The sequence below is a fragment of the Tachypleus tridentatus genome, chromosome 12 (assembly GCF_004210375.1).
Source record: "Tachypleus tridentatus isolate NWPU-2018 chromosome 12, ASM421037v1, whole genome shotgun sequence".
Lineage (NCBI taxonomy): Eukaryota > Metazoa > Arthropoda > Merostomata > Xiphosura > Limulidae > Tachypleus > Tachypleus tridentatus.
This window is the reverse complement of record NC_134836.1, coordinates 98,469,537-98,482,065: the sequence shown is the minus strand read 5'-3', so window position 1 is coordinate 98,482,065 and position 12,529 is coordinate 98,469,537. Positions and strand designations below refer to the sequence as shown.

At 29.3% G+C, this 12,529-nt stretch overlaps 1 protein-coding gene across 2 annotated transcripts in view; it reads left to right on the top strand.

Moving 5' to 3' along the window:
- Positions 1-12,529, top strand: part of LOC143234119 (dyslexia-associated protein KIAA0319-like protein) — a 122,206-nt gene that overhangs the window by 83,609 nt on the left and 26,068 nt on the right. For both annotated transcript variants that reach the window (XM_076471201.1, XM_076471202.1), the window contains exons 14-18: positions 1,661-1,809; positions 2,601-2,752; positions 5,037-5,246; positions 6,947-7,041; positions 11,123-11,271. In XM_076471201.1, coding sequence (XP_076327316.1) covers positions 1,661-1,809; positions 2,601-2,752; positions 5,037-5,246; positions 6,947-7,041; positions 11,123-11,271 — 755 coding nt within the window. The remainder of the gene's footprint in view (positions 1-1,660; positions 1,810-2,600; positions 2,753-5,036; positions 5,247-6,946; positions 7,042-11,122; positions 11,272-12,529) is intronic.

Sequence of the window (12,529 nt, the reverse complement as noted above, 5' to 3'; positions counted from 1 at the left end):
TTTCTGTAATAGAAAATCAGCCATTGTTCCTTTTAGCCTTTGTATTCGGGCACAATCAGAAAAATTTGATATATCTTTGAATAGCAGAGCAGTATCAACAGTTTGGCTTCTTCCACCATGGTTAATTACTATCCCCAACTGTGACCTATCTTTGAGTCATCTGAGAAAGGCTATTGCTCTTTATTTGCTGAACATTTTTCAAATGATCCATCCATTCCCATAAATACAGATGGTTCAAAATCAGGTATCTGTGTAGGTTCTGTCATACTTTGTTACAGTTTAGTTGTAGCACACAGAATCCCCTCTATAGTTTCTGTGTTCACTGCCAAATTGTATGCCATTTCTCTTGTCCTGTATCATATTGAAACTATGCAGTATACAAATTGTATGATCTATACTGATTCAATCAGATGTCTATTTGCCCTGACATCATTCCATCTTATTCTTATCAAACTGGCCCATCTCTCTGTATCATCTATCTTTGTCCAGTTTTTTTGGATACCTGATCACTTTGGTATTCATGGAAATGAGCTAGCTGATAGAGTGGCATTGTCCATCTACTCTGGCTCTATCACCACCATTCCTGTCCAATACATGGACTATGGTCCAGTTATCAAAACCCAACTATACAACAGTTGGCAGTCGACCTGGCAGTCAGTTTTTTTAACTCGCCACTTCCTTTTATCTGGTACTGATGCACCAATGTGTGGTCTGTGTGGCACTCAGATCACAATTGTACATATTTTATTATCATGCCGTCATTACAACCAAGAACAATGACACCATTTCAAACATATTTTTAATCTAGGTTTGCCCTTGACATCAGCCAATATCATAAGTGATACTGGCTGCCTCACTCATTTTTTTTTATATTTTTAGAAGCCATTGGTCTTTTTAACTTAAATTAAGGTTTTTTATTGGACTGTATACTGTTTTCACATGATTTCTTTTAGGCATTTTTATTTTGGCCCGAACCCAGGATTGGAAAGGCCAACTTCAGGTGACTGACAGCAAGTTTGCATTTAATGCTTCAGTCTTCCTGGCAGGTCTTAATTTTACATATTTTTACCTTCCTTTCCATATACCATTATAGTATACTACATCTTGTTTGGCACAGATAGCCTAGTAGCTATGTGCCAATAAACATGAAATACCTTCCTACTTACCAGTAATGCACAGGTCAGTCACTTTTATAAAGAAAAGTAGATTAAATTAAGCATAGTTTACTTCAGCTTTAAATTTGTGTAATTTATCTTTTATATCTATCTCTGCATACATTTATTGTTCAATAAACTAGTGTTTACCCATAAAATTAATCTTCACTTATTCATTCATTGTAACTAACATCAATTTTATTATACTTTCAATTTCCATCCGCTTGTTGTTGTTGGAGTATTATAACTATATTAGAATGAATTTTCCAATGAACACATTGAAAACAGAAGGCTTTAATATCAACTGTCTGAACAATTATGTAAGAATTTTATCAGGTTATACTTTTATGTCATGCATAATTTTGATATTAGGAAATGTAATTAACCAGCATTTTGTTTTAAATCTCATTTAAAATTAAATACTCAGAGCAAGGTTATAGCAAGTGACTTGCAAATACAATGTATCTCAAACAACTGTATTGTATGAATGTGTTTTTCTCTAACAGTGGACCTAAACGCACAAAAATAGGAAATGGTAACACCTCTACTGCTCATGTTTCTGATCTAGTCCCAGGAGAATATATATTCAGATTGACTGTATGCGATGATAAAGCACAGTGCACATCTGATGATGTCAGCATTATTGTAACTCAAAGTAAGTTGATATTCAGTTTCACGTAATGTGCATGCGGTAATTATGAAAACTAGTGAAAGTGGGTAGGTGGATTTTATACCCTCGACTTACATGCCTGAAGCCTTGTTTTATTCCAGAATGATTGACAGTAAATTTTGAGTTTTTTGAAGAATGTTAAAAAATTAAAATTAAAACATTATTCCTCATGTCACCTAAAACTAAGAAGTTTACAATAAAACATATGTCACTCATATGACCAGATAAACACAGTGAATGAGGTCTTGGCTGACCTGAAGTATATTTATGTTTACTATATGCTGTGGTTGGTCTGCTTCAAATATAAAGTGAATGCACCAAAACCTTGAAACCATGAAGACATAACCAAACATTTCAAAATAAAGCAAAATCATTATGATTCTTTTTTTTTTTTAATTTAACATATTAATGTTTCAGTTTGAAAATGATAGGAAAGAATTTATAATTGTTGATTTCTTGTATTTTAATCTTTTTTAAATTAATAAATACAACTTGATACTAGAAAACTTAGTTAAAATTCATGTCTGTTAGGTACATTGATTTGAAATAGTAAACAAATTTAATAAACCTTATTCAGAACTTTAAGATATTCACAAAAGTTATCTTTAAAAATTTCTACAAATGCATAATTTGATATGTTATTAAATATATTACTTTGGATATACCATGCAGTAAAATGTACCCTTCATGGTAGTTTTACAGTAACTTGTAAGGAAACAATAACAAAGTTATTAATAGTAACAATATCTGACTTTAATTTTTAAATGTTTGTATAGGAGAAAACACTCCACCAAGGGCAAATGCAGGAGGTGATAAAACCATCCATTTACCATTTGATTTGGTAATATTAAATGGGAGCAAATCTTGGGATGATGTGGAAATTGTCTCTTATGTCTGGACTAGAGATCCATCTTCACTTGCAGCTGGGGTACCTTGAATCATTTTGTATCACTGTTTTCTGATAACAGTTAATGTTTGGGAAATTATATACTATCTTGCTCAATAATTAATATAAATTTCCTAAGAATTGGTAGTTAAATGATTTGTGTAAACAGTATTAGATGTAATGTATAAACATCATTAACATAAAGTCAAAACATCTTTAAGTTTTCTGTATCTTAGTGGATTTCAGATGTTACATTTTAGTTTATATTTTATTATCTTTGCACATTTTTGGATAAAAAACAAAAAAAAAATAAATATGTGAAACTCCAGTTTACAAATAATGATTGAAATATTAAGACTCAACGATGATAATAACTATGAATATTTATAACTGATTATTGTTTTACGTTGTTGGCATGATGTAAAAATATTTCTTTTTTATGCTGTTTCATTTGTAAGTGTTGATTTGTTTTAATAATGTGAACAATTCAGAAACTTTTGATATATGATGTTTTCTGAGCAGCAATCAACAAATTATAGTACAACGAAAGAAAAACACCACTGCAGATAATACAAAGTTAGTACTGCAGATGGTACAAATTAATTATTTCCACATGGGCTCAGTCAAATTGACCAAATTTGTATCCATTTTGTACTTTTCATACAACAGCTTTTAATATGGTTCATGAATCTTCATCCAACTTTGCAAATTTTTGGTAAACATTACATGACTTTTTTAGAAAAAATTATATTTTTGAATTAAGTACTACTAATAAATATGTGAGTATATATCTAGTAGATTTGTTTACTAATACAACTGCAAAGTGATACTCATATTGAGATTAAAAATACTTTTACTCATCTGAAAATTTTCAAATTTTATTTATGTAAAATCTAAAGTCTTCTAAATAATTATAAAACATTATTTATCAGTAAAATTTTTTATTTTATCTGTAATTTTATCTACCCTAACTCTGTATACAAGGTTGCTTAATTAGACCAACCTTGTAATTGCCAAAATAAAATTCAAAATATATTTTATGTACTTAATCAACTTTTTTCCTTTTTGAAATTACTTCAAATTATAACAGGAAACTACATTTATTTTTCTAAATAGTTTTAAACTCATAACAGTATACACTTGTTTATACTTAAATTTTATTGTTTTATTACCCTATGAAATGTGTCTTAGCTGATATTCCTGCCATAAAAATTTGAAAATTAAGTGGCAAATGTAGAACCCTTGGGCTACTTGCAAGCTGCTTGTCAGCATACCTTATGAAAAAGTTTGTGTTATTGTTATTATTAATTTTACTTGAGCTAACCTTATCTATCCTAAAAATATTTTTTTATATTTTAGTTGAAAAACAAGAAATAATGTACTTTTTTAGATCTTTTTTTATCACCTGTCAGTAACACTTAGTCCTACTAATTTATACTAATAGTATTATTGCACTAAAATTAATTTAAGTAATGTATCAAAGAACACACAGTAACAAAATGCACAAAGTATATAATATGCTATAAGTGTAACAACGTTTCTAGTTTTCTGACTGTGCAACAAGAGCCATTATAAATTCAGTTAATATCTGGAAATAAAATTTGAACTGAAAGTGAAATGGACAATTCTGTGTACATAAAACAACATATGTCATTTGATAACTTAAAACTTTGGCTTTTTATTGGTTAGAAATAGTATGGTATTAAACATTCAAAAAAACTAGTAGCAATTTCTTAAAGAGAGGATATGACTGGTAGGCATGGCAAGTTAAGTTTTACTTTATATTTGATAGCTCTGTAGCCAAATAAAATTGAGACTAAAAAAAATGTGCTTTGTCTGAGATGGCAAGATTATAATGATTTACTTATGTTAAATTTCATCTTTCCTAGGGAAAATTGAGGGTTTTTTTTTTAATTGTTGCCTTAGAAAATTAATAACTTAAAACTTACATGATTAATTATTAATTTTGTATGATGTTACAATTTAGATTATTAGCTGTGTTTCTACATCAAGTGTATTTACATACCTTAATGAGACAGCAGTTTAATTAAATTTTGATTGTAATTCACTAAGAGGTCCTAACATGGGCACAGAATAATGCACATTCTGAAAGAATTAATAAAATTTTAAAGTTTCAGACTTTAAAACTTTTGACCTTTTTACATCATGTGCATCTGTTGTTGTCCTTGTCAGTGAATGGGAACGTACGAGTAACATCTTTGTTAATAAGTCGTGTTTAATATTATGATAGATTTAGTTAATTATGTTGTTATATGTAAAGGACCTGCATATTTAAATATTGCACAAATCAAACTTTTTTCTTCAGGATATAATAGAAAATTCTGACCACAGTCCTGTTCTCAAACTCATCAATGTTCTCCCAGGCCGTTACTTGTTTCGTCTGACAGTTACAGATAAGCAAGGAGCCTCCAGCTCTGACACAGCATCCTTAATTGTGAAGGGTCCTCCAAATTTGCTAAGTCAGGTGGAACTTGTTTTGAATGCTGATATCAGTAGTTTCACCGCTGACCAGGAGGTTAGTTAGACATTTGAGCAACTATATAAATGTGAAGTTTAAATCCTAGAACTGATATTTCAAATACACTGCAGTTTCAGATCAAATTATAGCTGAGTGTTAAATATAAAATAATAATTATCTTAAATGTAATTAATCTGCATTAAAATAATTAAATTATTCCATAACTAAAACTTTTACTGTTGATAGTTTAACCTTTTCATTATAATTATCTTACTAATGTTAAAGAAATAAGTTCATGCTCTGGTTGTATGTATATTTGTGAAAAATAACATTAATGAATGTTGTGATTAAACTTGCCAGAATTTTCTTTCCCAATCACATTTTATAAAGCATTCAAGTAACTTTACGTCATTAAATCAAATTTAAAAGTTGGTAACTTTTGCAGTTTGGAGGTCCATTCTACTGTTTCTGCAGATTTGTTTTCAGAAAGTACTTTTATTATTTTAGGCATGTAAATCTAATAACCATAAAATTTAAAAAATAACCCTTTTTTTTCTTTCTAGAATGACATCAAATTGTAACATGAAACTACATTTGTTTATCCGAAATAGCCTTGTAACAGTATTCATCTGTTTATAGTTGAACTTTCTTGTTTTTATTTCCCTTGAACCATGACTAAACAAATATTATTAATATAAAATAGGTAAAGCAGTTGGTGAATGTTGAGCTCATGTTACCCTAAGCCTATTGAATTACATAACACATGGGCTGCTAGTGAGATTTTATTGTTATTCTTTATTTGGCCTAATCTAACATAAAAAACATAATTTTTACATTTGAGTTACTTTTATAATAATAAATAAAGAACAAGTGAAAAACAAGAAATAAAGTACTTACCTGAGGCATTTTTGTCCTGCTGTTAACTGTGGATCACACTTAACCATATTTTTGATGTTAATGGTACCACTGCATTAATAATTTCTTGTTTACTTAAATAATGCACCAAAGAACAGAGAATAATAACATGCAAAAAAAGTAGACAATATCCCACAATTATCACAATTTCTATGACTTTTTAAATATACAAGAAGAGCTGTTAAAAATTCAGTTAAGCTCATCTAAGTGTTTCCTGTGAAATTAAAATTTGGACTGGAAACAAAATAGACAATTTTCTGTTCAGAAAACAACATAATGTAATACATCATTTGATAGATTAAACCCTCAGCTTTATATTGGTTATAAATAGTATAGTATCAAAAATCAGAGAGCACTTTTGGCAATTTCTGAAAGAGAAAATGTGACAGGTAGGCATGGCAAGTAGGATTTGATTTTCTATTTGATAGCTCTGTAACTGAATAACATTGAGGCTATAAAAATTGTGATAAAATTATATTGTGTAATATACGATAAAATTCATGCTTCTATGTGAGGTGGTAAGTAAATTAGGGAAGAGGGAATACCTAGAGAGAAACTGTCACAATCCTCACACTGTTCATAATTAAGGACTCGTAATGTTGAAATTGGACTATTAACTATGTTTGTATACTAAATTTATGTATATACCATATGAAATTAGTTTAAGTAAATTTTGAATATAACTCACTGAAACCTCCTGATGTGCACAAAAAAAAGTTAAAATCATGCTAGACCTAGGCGAGCATTGTCATAATTTTATTTTGTAGGAAACCTATAAGTCTAAACATATTTTTATATGCTAATTATCCAGGTTAATTTTGCTTTTAATTTTCTCAATCAAGGATACACTTCTGAAACAGTTAGAGCTTCTTCTTTGTACACTTGAAGGATGTAGACTTAGAGTTCTCAGTTTGGATGCAAATAAACACAGCCGTAGGTATGTAGAAAGTATAGTAAATATTATTGCTGTTTAAACTGCATTTTTAATGACCGAAGAAGGTTGAACCATTGTTCGCTCCTCCATTAGTGCCTTCTCTAACCATTCCAGCTGTTTATAAATGTACAGTTTTCTCGTCATCACAGTATTTGTAATCATTACTTATTAGTTACAAAAGTTGTGGGAAACCATTGTTGAGTGATTAATAAAAATTATAGAATTTACCTAAAGCAAATTTTTGTGTACCTCTCAAATGTGCCTACTTTTCACTTATTTCATCAAAGTAATTTGTTAATTACTACATGAAGAAACCTAAATAACACTCTTAAGCCTTCTGACTATATTCTAGGTCAGGAAGTAGAAAACAATTTCAATTCTTTTAAGAGTACAAAGGATAAAAATTTATATATGGTAGTAATAAATGTTTAGTTTTCTTTGTGTTTTAAGAACAAAATAGGTAATACATGTGTTAAAATACCAAGAGAATATTTGGTAATTAACATTTACTCACCACTTAAAACTTATTAAATAGTTACTCAAAAGCATTAGTAACATTAGGCTTATTTTCTGTCTGATTTAATATATAAATGTAATGTAAGGCTTAGATCAGGGGTTCCCAACCTTTTGGCACTCGCGAACTTGAAAATGTAATTGATGAAATAAAATTAATGTTATCCCAAGCTACATCTAACAAGGCTATAACTCAATGTCATAAAACTTTGAATCACCTGCCAAGGCTTCAGTCCTGATTTCTGGGAACCCCTGGCTTAGATGAAACACTTCTGGGTAAATTTTATTTTAATTTTGGCTATAACTCAATGTCATAAAACTTTTGAATTAAACTATTTTAACATTGTACCAGTGAAGTTATCAAAAAAATAAAGAATAAAAAAAACCTTTCTAACAAATCAACATGAATATTGAACATTCAACATAAACACCATAGTTGGATTAAGAATAGTCAGGTGATAGTTGTGTTGAGCATTACCCAAAAAGGAGAGTGAAAACATTCTTGTCAGAGTGACAAAGAAAATAAACCTTTTATATTTAGTGATTAAAAGAAGCTAAGATTTTTGTTTCTGTTGTTTTTTTCTTTTCATCCACTTATCCATTTTTTTTCTCCTGATTTATTAACTTTTATGCTTTTATGTAGCAAGTTTTTATTTAACTGTTTAAATTTAACGTATGACTCCCACATTTCTTGAACAGAGAAAAACAAATTATTACTGTAAAGATAGAAAACACTTGAAATAGTATACAGTAACTAATTAAACCAGTGCAGTAGTTGCCTAAAGTTCCACTTGTTAGGAAGAATAGCAAATCATCTGTTCATATGCATTGTATAAAATATAATCCAGATCTGTTTGATCTGTGAAATCTAAGCTCATGTTGAATAATAAAATCAAAGCAAGCTGAAAAGTACAATTTTGAGAAGTGTAAGCTCTTATAAGCTCAGCTGGAATTAGGGTAAAGATTTTCTGCCCAGTGGAATTTTGTATGACTTTGAGTGTGAAGAATATATTGATGTAGTATTAATCTTTATTTTAAATGAATTATAAAACTCTAAGCTCAACTTTCTGAATGTTTACTAACAAGAAAACCTCAGTCATATCTTTTTTCTTTTTTTTTTTTATAAGGTTGCTTGTATGATCTAACATTTATGAGAAAAACAACTGCTGTTATAGGTGTTAATTCTTTTCATATAAAGCTACACAGTCTGCTATCTGTACTCTGTCCACCATGGAGAATCAAACCCCAATTCTAATGTTGTAAGTTCAGACACTTACTACTGTTTCAGAAAAAATATTTGTTTTCAGAAATTGATATAGATATTATTCTAGAAATTGCTTAAAATTAACTACTGCTTTACTTCTAGAAAGATAATACTAATTATATTTAAGTGTGAAACATTTAACACATTTGTAAAAAAACAATAACAATCAGTTATTATTTAGATTGAACACCAATATTTTTAATAACTTTCAGCCTGGCATTGCATGATTGTTAACGCATTCATTTCACAATCTGGGGGTTGCAAGATCTATTCCTGTTACTGAACTTGTTCACTGCTTCAGATGTGGGAGTGTTATAATGTCATAATTATTCCACTTTTCTTTGGTAAATAGTAAACTAAGAGTTTTAGTAGGGACAGCTTGTGCAGATAGCTTTCAGGTAGCTTTGCGTGAAATTCAAAGAAAACTTTCACAGAGAGGAATAATGCACAAAACAATTTTATCTAATAATGTATCTTTTTCTGTCATAAATTAATTTTTCTCTCATATATTTTACTAATTATTAGCTTCTTGTGTGATTCTGTCATTATCATTTCAACATCTTTTAAGTGTTTATTAATTCTGTTTCAAATTCTTCGTGTCTTTTTAATAATCATTAACCCTTTTGTGATTGATGACCCGTCATGGTCAGGTGGTTAAGATACTAGGGTCATGGGTTCAAATGCCCATCCCACCAAACGTACTCAGCCTTTCAGCGGTGAAGGCATTATAGTGTAATGTTCAATTTCATTATTTATTGGTAAAAGAGTAGCCCAAATGTTGGTGATGGGTGGTGCTGACTAGCTTCCTTCCATCTAGTCTTGCACTGCTAAATTAGGGATAGCTAGTGCAGATAGCCCTTGTATAGCTTTGGGCAAAACTCAACAAACAAGTCCTTCCAGATTGAAGTGTGTTCCTATCATTAAATTCACATTGCAAATTAACTTTCAAAATTTAATAAAGATATATAATTTTAATTCTCTTCCAACAATTTTTAATAAAAATGGTATAATTGATATTTTAGTATTATGATTTGTTATCTAGTTTATTTCATTAATTTAAAAAATCTAAGTATATTCAGATTTCATTTATGTTCTATGGCTATATGTTTGAACTCTGAATATCACAATTCTCAGTATTTTAATTTCTTTTTTTGCTGGCTTCCAGACATTTCAAAATTTCAACACTTTCAATTAGCATGACATTTATTTTGTTTACACTATTTGTTTGTTCAACTATCTAGTTATTGGTTAAACTTGCATCTATATTATCTCTAAAAAAGGTCTTAACAACTTTGAATGATTTTCAGCATTGTCATTGCTCTGTAACCTAAAGCACAATATAATCATGTAAAAATTAGTGGTGTGTCAGAAAATGGTGAGCTGTGCATAGTTACATTAAAAAACAATATCAGTATAAAGCTTTACATGCTTCCTAATTAACTAGATGCATGGGAGTTTGTTTTATAGTTTCTCATGATTATTTTATTCATGTTAAAGAATTTGTTTTAGATTATTTCTCTTCGGTTGCTACAGAATATTTTAGATAAGAATATCAAGGTTTTAGTGAATATGGTAAACTGAAACTTCTGTGACAGCAAGCTATTCAGATGACACGAATACTTTATGTATATATACACATATACATTTTAATGTGTAGTGTTATCAAATAAAACAAAAATACAATAACTTCTTGTTAACTGATCTTGACCATAAATGTAGTTGGTAAAGTATCACATGAGTTAACATGGCAGAGGTACTGTTCTTATGCGATAACAAGAGGGAATCTTCAATAGCCATAGCAATTGAAATTATCTTAGACAGAATTAGAGTAAATTAATCTATGAGTCCTTTTTATTAGCTATATTTTTCTGTGCAAGCGACACCAGTCGTTGGGCTTGCATATACCTGGTTCAGTTTAGTACTCATCAGTATCTCTACCAACCTACCCTCAAATTATTTTTGGTGTGAGAATTAAACACTTGTCATGTTTTTATCACATGAAAGTTCTGAAAGGATTAGTTTTATCATATTCTTTTTGTCCTCTCTATATAGTCATTAGCTTATTGCTTTGCATTTTTTAATTGACTTTTGAACTCCTATTTTATTGTATGTGTCTGTATGAATTGTCTCTTGTTCTTTTGTTTGCATTGTATCTACCTTTAAATGTTTGCAACTGTTTGTAGTTATCTGTTTAAATAATTCCAAGGTTTTTGAAAGATGCTTTTTGCTATCTTTAACAAAATATGTTTTCTGTTATTTGTTTTTTATTGTTTACTGATTGATGGCAGAAATATTTCTCTTTATTAGGGTGAGACTTACATTTGTAGTGGAGAAAGTACAATCAGGTGGAGTCACTACTTTAAGTGAAGGCTTGGATGTAGTTGCTGCTCTTAAGAAGAAATTATGGACTGATAGTGGCCTGTTAAGTTTGGAAGTTTTGTCTTTAGACACAGTTGGTGTGTAGTACTTGTGTTAGTTTTACAATATACCAGGTGTAAATAGTTTTCAGTTTGTAAAACTTAAGTTTTGGGAGTTGTTTTATTTTGAAATTACATAATTCATAATTAACAGTGCATTCTGTTTAATTTATATCTGGATTACTAAAAAATATTAGTGAATGTATATGCACCTTCGGTCTTGGGTCTGTTTTAATATGACGGTCAGTTCCACTGTTTGTTGGTAAAAATAACCAAAGAGTTGATGGTCAACAATATTGTCTTGCCTTTCTTCTGGTAGTGCATATAATCCTTGTTTAGTTTTGTGTGAAAGTCAATGTATAAAGAGTATAAAGGCAGATTTGTAGTTAGATCATTAATGGAAAGTGTTATTGTTTTGATTGTATCTAAACTCTTAATAACTATTAGCAAATAAAATTAGATTGTTCATAATAGCTTTTGAAATAAACTGTTGGTATTAGAATCATGATGAATAAAGTTTGGTTTATAGCTCAGTAAATCATAAACATTGTACATTCTGTCTATAATTTTTAAATATTAGTACATAATATTCTTTGTTAATAATCTGAATATTACTAAATAGTGGTATAAGTTGGGTTCTAGAACTTTGAAAAACAGAAATAATATAATTTGATTGCCTACAGTGTTGTAAATAGACATATAACCTGACTGTTTGGAATGTTGGGAAATTATGGTATACTGTGATTGCATAGGATATTGGGAAATTGTTACATTAAATGCTTGAAAATAGCAGTATATCATTACATAAAATGCTGGGATATTGTGTTATATTCTGATTACATGGAGTGTTGTGATATTGTGGAATGCCTATATTACATATAATGTTGGGAAATTATGTTGTAACATAATTTTTGTACCTATAATTTTGGTAAATAGTAATGTAACAGTATAAGTAGTAATAAAATAATGTAATTAACTATAATAATGATAAATAGTAGTATAATGTAATTATATAGAATATTGGTAAGTTTAAGTGTAATGTGGTTATATGGAATGTTAATAAGTAGGAAAATAATGTAATTAACTAGAGTGGTGGTGACTAGTAGTGTAATGTGGTTATCTGGGATGTTAAGTAGTAGTATAATGTAATTATATAGAATATTGGTAAGTAGTAATGTAACCTGTTTACTTAAAAATTTAGTAAGTTGTATAATGTAATTATATAGTGCTGTTAAGTAGTATTAGTATGCTTGTTACTTAGAATGTTAACAAGTAGTGTAATAATGTAATTAGTTAT